The 11567-nt window shown below is 38.7% G+C and overlaps 1 protein-coding gene across 1 annotated transcript; it reads right to left on the reverse strand.

Annotated features, from left to right (window-relative positions):
* Positions 1-1230: 1230 nt before the first annotated feature.
* Positions 1231-10038, reverse strand: LOC109200724 (H-2 class I histocompatibility antigen, Q10 alpha chain-like; the record flags this gene model as incomplete). Its single annotated transcript, XM_025904551.1, is given in 8 exon segments — positions 1231-2856; positions 2983-3534; positions 4147-4217; positions 4219-4447; positions 4572-4850; positions 7376-7492; positions 9202-9480; positions 9747-10038. Coding segments are annotated over 7 exon segments (1389 nt in total), but the record flags the coding sequence as incomplete, so codon positions are not given.
* Between the last annotated feature and the right edge of the window lie 1529 nt (positions 10039-11567).

Raw genomic sequence — 11567 nt, forward strand, 5'->3', positions numbered from 1 at the left:
ACTCACACATTGAACCAGTTTTTGATGGCATCATAAAATCTGTTCTTTGTGGCTCATGTTGAATTGGAAACAAAAATATCAAAAATGAATTCACTGGATTTCTGTCATGTGGCGCTCTGTGGAGGGTAGAGCAATAACTGTGTGATCACAAATTTGTGTAGTTATTGAGTCGTGATATTATATTGATTATATGTAATTATATTGTCGAAAGCATCATATTCTTTTATTCATGTCTTCTGTGGTAGTTATGTGTTAGCATTTTAAGGTACTTATTTAGTTTCAGTACAAGTCTAACATTGGACCTACTTTCAGCTCAGCCTGCTATCTACTGTTATCATTCTCATGTAACACGCTGTTACCTCTGTACTTCTCAGAAGTGAGACCCAAACAAAGGATAAAGAGTCAAACAATGTTCTTAAACAGAAAAGTTAGCTCCTGTCAGCTTTTTCTGCAGCTTCAACACTGAAAACTGTTCGACTGAAGAGAAATTTAAAACCTCTGCAGATGTTTGAACACCTGATGCTCTTCTTTTCATTTCCTTTTTTCTTGGTACTTTTAATATTTAAGTTCTAGTTACTTCATGGTTTAGTGGTCAACACGTTTTCTTTACACAAAAAACATCAATACTTTTTGACTTGAAGGTGACACAAAAACCAAATCAAGCACATGGATCCAAAAACATAGTGTAACACAATAGAAATGTGTTTGAACAGACAAATTACAGCTGCTTATAAATTAAAGTGAAAGCAGCATTTAACATAAGAAAAGCTGAACAAAGGATAGAAATGAAAGAGCATCGTCCAGTCTGTTTTTAGCAGAGAGCTGTTCCCATAGTTCCAACAGAGGTGAAGCAGCTGCTCTAACAACATTTTTGTTTTATTACCGTTACACTTCACTTTAGTTTTAAAGGCACATTATTTTGGAGTGATCTGTGTCAGTGTTTGTATGCAATGCTATGACGTCTTCTCCAACATAACCAGATCATTACTGGAAACTGTTACCTCCTCAGAGACTGCACCAAACCAAGTGAGATTCATCTAAGCTGATATCACATTTTTTCCATCATTTTTTTCATGTGAAAAGTCAGATCTCCCCTTTAGTTACATGACTTTATATTTTATAGTTTAGTTTATACAATAGTTTCTATTATTGAAGCAAATATTCATGAAACTGTAGCTACAGTCACATGGGAAGAATAAACTCAATGTGGATTCACAACAGGACAAAAAATAAGAATATTGTGGATTTTATTAAAAAGTCATCATAACAAACATAGAAAATAAATTAACAGCAATACTTACATTTATCTAATAAACAAACACCAGATATAAAAAAAAATGTTTACAAGAGAGAGAAAAACACCCTTAAAGTACTGAAATACGAGAAGGAAGTATTTCATCAGCATTCATTAGTGCTGAAAACACACTTCAGTCTCAAAATATTTGAAATGACATTTGAAAGAAAACTAAACAGGTTTATATAAAAAGGTGATAAATTTGTCCAACAAAATAAGAGTAAAGGTAGAACAAAATAATAAAAACTAGCAAAACCAGACAATACAGGAGGCAAAGTCAGTGAGCACACAGGGAACAAAAGGAATGAAAAATGTGTTCACAGCATTATTGAAAAGCTACTAAACACAGTGACAAAGAACTCCATCCATCCATTTCCTGTCCTGCGTTCTCACTGAGATAAAATAAGACAAGAGTGGAGTCAGTCCTCACACACCAGGGCAGAGACGAAGCAACCTTTATCATCAGATTTGTAAGTTAAAAAATAGTTTACTCTAATAAATTCGGTGATTTAAAGTCTCCAGTTAAAAATGTGAAAATCCACAAATGTTACGTTACGGGAAATAAATCACCAAACCCTGTGAGTATATAAGTGTCATGCATGTAGGTGGACCTGTGTGTTTCTGTTTATGTATATCTACATTTATACAACTGATACTGGAAATATTTAATTTAAATTAAAGTCAACAAGCATGATGGAAAAACAATGATTCACAGTTTAGAGGTAACGAGGTAACAGTCCTCGTTTCAGCGCAAAATTTACACAAAAATTTAAAAAGAAAAAACAAGAAAACATTATTTTCATTTCTGCAAATCAGCATATTTACATTGTAATACATTAAAGTCATTAAAGTAAAAACTGCAAATTGAGAATTTACCCATAATACTGTTAAAGCAAAACTATTTGTTCTAATTTTGTCAGCTTGGTGTTTTTGTAAACATTCTTATTGGTGTTAATATTTATCCAAACCACAGAAGTGAAACATCTGTTCTCTTAAAAATCTCACCTAAACTCACACAAAACAGCAACAATTGTAAAACTAAATAAAAAATACATTGTGATTTTTTTAACATCAAATCACACACAAAAACAGAGATAAAAAAAGGGGGAAAGCGGAACACATTTTATGAAAGCTTTACAGTTTCTGGCCAACAAAAGTCACACTAATGTTTCACTGAGCTGCCTTTAACTTTGATGATGGCATGCATTCACTTCATTAAGCTTATACTGTTTCACATATTTATTTCAGTGAAATGCACATGTTGAAAATGATGTTTCATGAACCACTTCAATAGTAACTTGAGCCTGATGACTCCTGGCATCAGGATCTTGTCCGTGTCATCAGGGAAGACAAAATGTATTAATGGAAAAATCTGTTCATCCAGTGTAGTCAGGCAGCCAGCTGACCCCACGTTGATGAACCTTGACCTCCGATACATTGGAAGGCTGTTACACTACCCAGGAAAAAGTCCATTTAATGTATGAACTCACTGTGAGCAGTGATGTCTGTCATTTAGGCTTCACAAGGAATCATTTTCTCTTGGACCTCACGGTTTTCTACAGCTGTAGGTCGGAAACGCATCGTTAGTCCACAACACTTTTACAAACAACTGACAGATCTGAAAAACTTTTTAATCTACAGAGTGAACATAAAACACAAAGAAAACAGATCAGAAACATTTCACCTACGAGATGGAGGTCGTTTGTCTGTAATGAAAGAAAGTAAAAAACAGGGTTTGTTAAACATTATGGATTTAACTCTGTGATCTTGTCTTATTATCCAACAGTCATATTCTCAGTCTGGCTCTGAGCCTTACTGTAATAACTGCTGGATGAAACAGTGTGATAAAGCGATGAGAGACTCGACGACATCTGTATGCTTTTCAGCATCATTTTATTCACACGGTTGCTGTTAACACGCGGTTGCGGCTTTCCAGTTGCTCGCGAACATACACACCAACAACAACACTGAAATCCAGGACACTTTTAACCCGGCGAGGCATCATTGCAGATGCCCTGCAGGTGCGTTCACCTCCCCTGCAGCAGCACCGCCAACCACACCCCACCACAAACAGATTTAGTGTTCAATGTGAATAAAAGAAAGCATCAACTCAAAGTCCTACAAAATCTGCTTTGTCCTCTCATCTGTCTCCTTTTTGTAGATAATGAATCCAATCACAGTGATGACAGCAAGAACACCCAGAGCAAGAATCATGGGGATGATCATGAAGAGGGAATTTCCTTTAGATCAAAGAAAAACAAATCAGAACCTGAACAGATGAAACAGGATAGAGAAGATCACCAATCAGAACAGATAACAGCACTGATTATAGACAATAAGTCTGTCACTATATGCTTTACCTGCTGTTCATATCTGAATATATTCACTGTGTCTGTGCTTATTTACCCACATTTAACTCTGATGTCTTTGTGTCTCTGGCCCACTGAACTTCTGAGAATAAAAACATCCTTTTTAATTTAGTCAGTAAACTTGATTCTAAAATCAAATCATTACCTCTACTCGTTTTATAAAACTGTGGAGTAACTATACTCTGTTAACTGTGGCTGCTCATTCACAAGGTAAAACATGATTTGGGAAAAAGCATTAGTGTTTGGTAAAGAGTCTTAAATTCCTTTTATGTTCTTAGTTTGGAAATATTTTCAGCAGGTTCACATAATTATTTCAAGATGGGAAACATGTCCCAGTCTAGACTTTAAGTGTGAAATAAACTGACAAAATTGTTCTATTTTTAACACATAAAACTGCATGAACTGCCCTTTACTATGCACTATTATATTACAGTAAACTAAATGTGTGCTTCTGACCTTCATCACTTCTGAGAGCAGACTGACCTTCGTTGGTTCTGATCACTGCTCTGTCCAGTCTGGTGATGATGTCCTTATTCACACCACAGAGCTGAAACACAATCGTAGCTCCTCCAGTCCTCAGGTTTGACTGATGAAAGATCCAGATCAGCAGAAATCTGGAGGGTCCCATCATTGTTGGGCAGGATCTCTCCTCTGTTCACACCCTCATGAAGCTCTTTCCCATCTTTCCTCCACAACAGTTTGGCTTTGTGTGGATAGAAACCTGTAGCGTGGCAGGTGATTGGAGAGGAGGAAGACTTCTGGAGGAGAGACACTGAGGGAAGAACTGTTGAAAAAATATAAGTGTTCGTTATTGTTATTATTACAAATTGTATGTTTGTTGACAATCAATCAACTATAGGTTCATTTATTGTCTTTCCAAGTCCAGTTAAAATCCAGTGTTATTGCACCTGTTCTCCTCAGAGAGCTCCCTGAATAGTTCAGATACTTCTTCAGCCACTCGGGACAAATGTGAGTGAAGTAGTTCTTCTGTCTGGCTGAGAGAGCTCTGTCAGAGTCACACTTCTGTTTAGCGATGACTGCCTGCTGCTTTGGAGCGATCCACGTCTCTGTCTTAAGGTCAAACGCCAAAAAGTCCTCGCCATCGTAACCCAGCTGATCATAGCCGGTCACATTATTTGTTTCAGTATCCCATTCACAGCCGTACATCTCCTGATAAACATGCACACCTGAAAGACAGAAACAGTACAGTGAACCAGAGCAAATGCAGCACAGTCTCATCTCAATACAGACACATCAACCAATCAACAGTCACTGAAACAGAGGATCTACTGTTTCTCCTGCTGTTTACTGGCTCAGTGGAAACTAATTAAAACAAACTCTCATCAACACAGTTTAAACTTTACAGGGAGAAAACAGAAACAGACTGAGATGCTACACTCTGAGTCCTTATCTAACCTGCACTTCTATAGGCATAAATAAATAGGACTACAGGTTACACGCCTATATACATAATATATAGGCACATACAGTATTTAGAGCTTAAACTAATCATGACAGCACGGTGGTTAGCACTGTTGCCTCATAACAAGAAGTTGTTGTGAGTTCAATTCCACCATCAGGCCAGGGTCTTTCTGTGTGGAGCTTGCATGTTCTCCCTGTGTTTGCGGGGTTCTCTGGCTTCCTCCCACAGTCCAAAGACATGCAGTTAGTGGGGATAGGTGAATTGGAAACACTAAATTGCCCATAGGTGTGAGTGTGATTGGTTTTCTCTGTCTCTGTGTTAGTCCTGTGACAGACTGGCGACCTGTCCAGGGTGTACCCTGCCTCTCGCCCTAAGACAGCTGGGATAGGCTCCAGTGCCCCAGGAGACCCTGAAAAAGAGAAGTGGATGGATGGACTAATCACGACTATTGTGTAACGGTCCTGGCCATATTTTGAATCAAGGTGTGTGGATTTTGTTCCATATGTGTTTTCTGTGCCTTTAAGTGTCTCTGCAGGTGCTCTTTATGATTGGAGAGATGGGAGCTGCTGATTGGTTCCCATCATCAAGTGGCCGCTTTAAAAATCCTCTGCAGCAGTTGTTCCCTGGGAGTAACTGACATCAGCAGCAAACCTGTCCTTGGCCTCCAAACCCTTAGTGACAAATTGTCATGTGTCTTCAGTGAACTGTTGGGTTTGTATAAAGTGTTGTAGATACTCTTTTCCACTTGTAAATAAGCAGGAGGGGTGAACTGCCTTATTGTTTTCTGTACTTTATCTCTTGTTTATTAAATTAGGGAATTAAAGGTAGTGCTTGTCTTTTGTTTGGTTTTTGTTTCATGCAGGGTTTAGGTAGAACCTCCCTTTTTGGAAAAGCTTGTTTTGTTTATTATTTTGACCTTTGTTCACCCGGAGTTAATGCTTTCAGTTTTTGGTTGCAATAAAAGCATCTGTAACAGTAAATTGGCTACTGGGTATGGCTTTGGGGACCGGAACACCGTTTTCTTAACCCTTATGTTGTGCTCCTGTACCCCTGGACTGAGAAGTAACAATTATTTATTTACTGATTTGTTTTTATTCAGAAATGAAATGTTTTAATCAAAACACCAATTATGAACATATAAACAAATGGTTTTCATCCCTCTGTTAGAGTTTCATAGACTTGTTAAATAAATACAAAGAAACCCTGAGACTGTTCTGAAAGCAGGTGATAGTCAAACACTTTTCTAACTCACTGTATCTTGTTTTCCTTTAATCTGACACCTGTCCATACTGTATGTTACTGCTCTGCTTCTGGGCTCTTACTTTTCCACATTTCCAGACATAATGATGAAACTTATTTTAGAAAGCTACTGCCTGAATGCTAACAGAGGTCTGTGGTCACATCTCAGACCTGCCTGAAGGATGTGACTGACAGTTTATTTGACCAATAGGAGGGAAGCAGAGAGAAACTCCTCCATTCAACTTTTTGTCTACTAAAAACAGACATGTGAAAATAAAAATGATAACAAACCAAAAACCAAATAATAAGACAACATCCAAAGTCCTGATCAGGCCCCATCAAATCTGAAAGCCATCATCATATCATATTATCGTCCTTTTCACACTACAGGCTTACTTGTGGTAGCAGGCCGAGCTTTAACCTCAGTACTATAGGAGTGTTCGCAGTTTGGATTACAGAGACAGACCTGCTCTACTTTTAGTCACAGCTGGCGAGGCAGGGGAACGTAAACAGAACGCACTGACATCAGACAGGGACCTTCAAAGTAAAACAGGAACACAAACACGCAAAGACACAGACTAAGAAACGCGAACTAAACACAGAGACCTTACTACACAAAAGGGGATACACAGGCAGGGAAAACACCAAACAGAGGGAACACAACTAAACCCTGGTAACCAAAACACAGTCATAATACATAAAACTATCAAAAGTAAAAGTACAACAACCAAAAACACTGGATCACTGACCCAGGACCATGACAGGTCCGTCCATAAAAAAAAAAACAACCCTCTTTTCTCTTTCTTCCACACACTTGGAGTTTTTAACCAGACCAAACTCTATAGCCAAAGAACTAAAATAAAAGGGTTTTCACTCGGACCACCTGTAGGGACGCCCCTATTTGCTGGGCCCAGCTTCCACTTTACGAACAAGCGCGTCCGCTGTCCGGCCTTTCTGCCTTTTTTTCGCTGGTGCAAAAGTGCTATAAAAAAAAAACACACCATACACTAGAAGACTCAACTTGTTGAGCTTCTAAGATCCTGCACTTACCACTGCAACAAGAATACCCAAACTGAGTTTCTAGGAACCTGCACCCAATAATTGCAGCAGTAATGACGCGAGGCTTTCCCTGTCGGTCCGATTGAAAATCCTCCCAAATCAAAACAGCTCACCGTTGCAGATCCTTTGCAGTTTCTCTTTTGGTTCTTTTAAAAATTTCCTGCATGTGTGAGTCGCTGAAGCACACCCCGCGGTTCCCCCCTTTTTGAAAACAAAGGAACGGTGTCATGATTCGGCTGTGTGGCAGGCAGGAAGTGGACCCAAACGCAAGCTCACAGAGGCAGGAATGAACTCAAAACACAGCTTTATTGCTGGAGGGAAACGGCGAAACAAACTGATAAGAAACTACACCAGGAAACAATACACTAGCACACAGAGAAACACACGGCCATGAATGAGGGAGACGCAGACATAAATACACAGAGGGTTAACGAGGGGAGTGGGAGCACACGGGGAACACAGGTGACACTGATAATCATAACAAGACACGGCAGGAGTAAACGCAACACTGACGGGAGACTGTCAAAGTAAAACAGGAAGTACACAGAGGTTCAGACAGGAGGAGAGAGAGCACGGGGAGAGCACAGACATAACGGGCTGGGGAAAACATGGAATAAAACATGGAATAAAACACAAGGAGAGACGAGGGCTCACAGATACACAGAGGGGCACACAGGGGGTAAGAGTCACAAGGGGAAAACACATAAGGAACAACGTAACAGAGCAACCCAGGAAGCATGGCCTAAATAAGGAACAAAATACAAAAATACATGAAAACTAAGAATACTGGGCCAACATGGCCCAGGGCCATGACAAACGGTGGAACTGAGGCAAATTTGCCCGTGGTTCAGCGAAACTCACCAGAGGAATCCTGCCCGACAACGCCAAATTGTTGTGGAAAATTTTAACAATAACCTGCAACACACCCAGTGAGCTTGATTTGAAGTGGGCTTAATAAACACATTGCAATGTGGAGAGAGCATCCCAGTGAAACACCAGGACCATCTCTGAATTTTGCCCACCGCCCTTACATCTTATATACAGACACACAGAAAAGAACATTCCACAAACTCTCACATATTGGTCCCTCTCCCGGGGGGGGGGCTATACCTCCTCCCTCACAGAGAGAATTATGACCTTATTTTCTGCTTGGCCGTCACCTAAGGATTTACATCCCTGATAAGCAGAAGGAGTCTCACTATCTCACTGGCCTCACTGTGTTAACATTCCACATGCATGCAAACTGGTGACAGGAGTGCTCTTACTATAGTAAAGTGAGAAAGTGATATTACTATAACTAATGTGATATGATTAAATATGTGATTAATATATGAGAAAAGAAATCTGCCACCACAGAACCATAGTTGCAGGGTGGCAGGTGACTGGAGAGGAGGAAGTCTTCTGGGGGAGAGACACTGAGGGAAGCTCTAAGGAATTTAAAAAATAAAATAAATAAATAAAATATCACAGCTTATAACAGCATACTGAGTTTACCATTTCCATTTGATGTATTTTGAATGTCTTAGACACACAAATTAATATAAATGCCAGTTAAAGTGTAAGCAAATGGGGGAATAGTAAACAAGTGAAGGAAGTGCTGTAAACAGCTGCTGTGATGGTCTTAGAAAAGTAAAATAAACAGAAACTGTGACAGGAAAAATGAAAAGAGATAAATGTGATAATTGTATGAGAGAGTGACAGAAATAGTGATGGAAAGAAGACAAATTAATACAAACTCACACAAAGTGGACTGTTTATTATGGAGTCACATTAAATTAAAGTTGTGTATTACAATAAATCAGGTCATGTGATTTTACCTGTCCTCATCAGAGAGCTCCTCCCATAGTTCACGTACTTCTTCAGTCACTCAGGACAAAGCTTGGTGTGATAGTTCCTCAGATCACCTGAAACAGATCTGTCACTGTCCCACTCGAGTTTGGTGATTACAGCCTGCGTTACTGGAGCGATCCATGTCTCTGTCTGCAGGTCAAATGATATGAAGTCTTCTCCATCATAGCCATACTGATGATATCCGTTAACTTCAGCCGTTTCATCGTCCCATTCACAGCCGTACATCATCTGGTTAATGTGAACACCTGAGACCAAGAGGAGCAGGAAATATTTGATATTTTCCCACAGATGAGACATTTTAGTTTGGTTAAAGAGCTTCATCAAAAACTACACAAATACACATAATCAGCCTTTTAGATTTGGCTAGTTAAGCATCCATGAAAGGCGCTAACAAGCTAGCTTGCGTCTGTAACAATAAAGGTCTTTAAATCCTGGAGAGATTTTATTCAGTGTCAGCAGTTAGGTTAATTAAAGCTTAATTTTATGAATAAAAAGTGAAAGAGAAACAAACCTCCAGTTTGGTTGAATCGCTGCTTCAAAATGTCGATGTTGCCTTTAAAGACCTGCTGGGTGTTCATGAGCCTGTTAGTCTGGCGTGCTGAGTACTCTGGATCATCTTCTGCAGCTTTCTCCATCCACTGCTGCTTAAACTCTGCTTTCTGTGCGTTGCTGTCATAGTGAATCATCTGAACATCATCAACCAAACCAACAGCTACAAACTCTGGAAAGTTTGAGACTCCAGAGGAAGAAGAGTAGAAATATCTCAGAGAGTGAGTCACTGTAAGAAACAATGACTGTTTCAGCTTTTAGACTCAACAAAAACACTGATACTGAGATTATTTTATGTTTCAAATTATTTTGTCTTAAAATGGTACTTTTCTAAAGTAAAAAAATATATTTAACTTAGCTATTACAATCCCTGTATATTCCATAAAAAACATCACCACCCGTTTCATTACTAGATATGTAAACATGAGTTTACTTTTCAGTTACTGGCGACGTTGGGGAATAATAATACAACACATAATTATGACCAAAATGTGTAAACATAACAGATGAATTTTATTTTCTTAGTCCAAAACATATCATGACCTTACATCTTACACTGCAAACTGTTATTTACTAAACTTTTGTTCTTCCTGAGATTTTTAGTTCCTACTGGAAGCAATACTAATGTAAATTATTAGTGGGTTGTAATGTTGGGTATTTATACCGATGTAATTCTCAATGACATTTATCACCATTTCATTGTTGCCTAATTAGAAAATATCAGATTGTATTTTTTGTTAAACTTTATTCTGAGAGTCTAGTTTAAAGTTTCTATTGTTTCTATTGTCTCTGTGTTATTAGGCTACATTTAGAGTGAAAACATTTCCTAATAAAATGTCATCAGAGGACAAACACAGAGTGTTTTATTGAAGCTACAAGGACTAAAACTGTGGTGAAGTGCTCCCCTCAGTGCTTCAAAAGGAAAACAGGTTATACATATAAACTGACCAGACACTTTATTAGGTACACTTATTGAACACCTCATTAACACAAATTTCTAATCAGCCAATCACATGGCAGCAATCCGATGCATTTAGGCATGTAGATATGGTCGAGATGCCCTGCTGAAGTTCAAACATCCAGCTTCTTCCACTTATCTGGGTTCAGGTCACGGGGGCAGCAACCTGAGCAGAGAAGCCCAGACTTTTCTCATCCCGGGACAATTACCCCCAGAAACTGTGCATTCATTGTATGGTGCTTAATTTCCAGATAAAATTTCATTAGCAAAATCTTACAACAGGAACTGTTTCTTTTTTCTATTTGCGGTGTCATTTTCTCTTTCACAACACAGCTTAGTTGCTCTGTAATAAATGGCACTTGAGGAAACAGGAGACCTTATTTTTGCTTTGAGTATGTGAAGTTTATGAAGACTAACATAATTACAGTAGTAGGTTAATGCCACTGTTATTTCACACAAAGAGCAAAATAAGTAAATAAGAGGAAAAGTTGGTCCACAAGCCTCCAAATCAAAATTATGGGGGCAAGACTTCATGTAGCAGACCGAGGGGCGATTCTAGGGTCAGACTTTTAGAGGGGCTCAGCTCCCAATCATAATGCCACGCATACACTGCCTTGTAACTAATATTAAGAGAATATGCTACTTGCAAATGTCATCAACCATTTTCACATTTTCAAACCTCAATTCAATTTGAATTGAGGTTCAGTTCAATTAAAACGTTACCTTCAAAAGCAGACTTATTAGTTGGATGACGTATTGTAATGTTTAAAAATAAATCAGAGTGAATAATCAGAGATTTTAATCTCATCCACCTGTTTTAGGGCG

Source organism: Oreochromis niloticus, unplaced genomic scaffold (genome assembly GCF_001858045.2).
Source record: "Oreochromis niloticus isolate F11D_XX unplaced genomic scaffold, O_niloticus_UMD_NMBU tig00002470_pilon, whole genome shotgun sequence".
Taxonomy (NCBI): Eukaryota; Metazoa; Chordata; class Actinopteri; order Cichliformes; family Cichlidae; genus Oreochromis; species Oreochromis niloticus.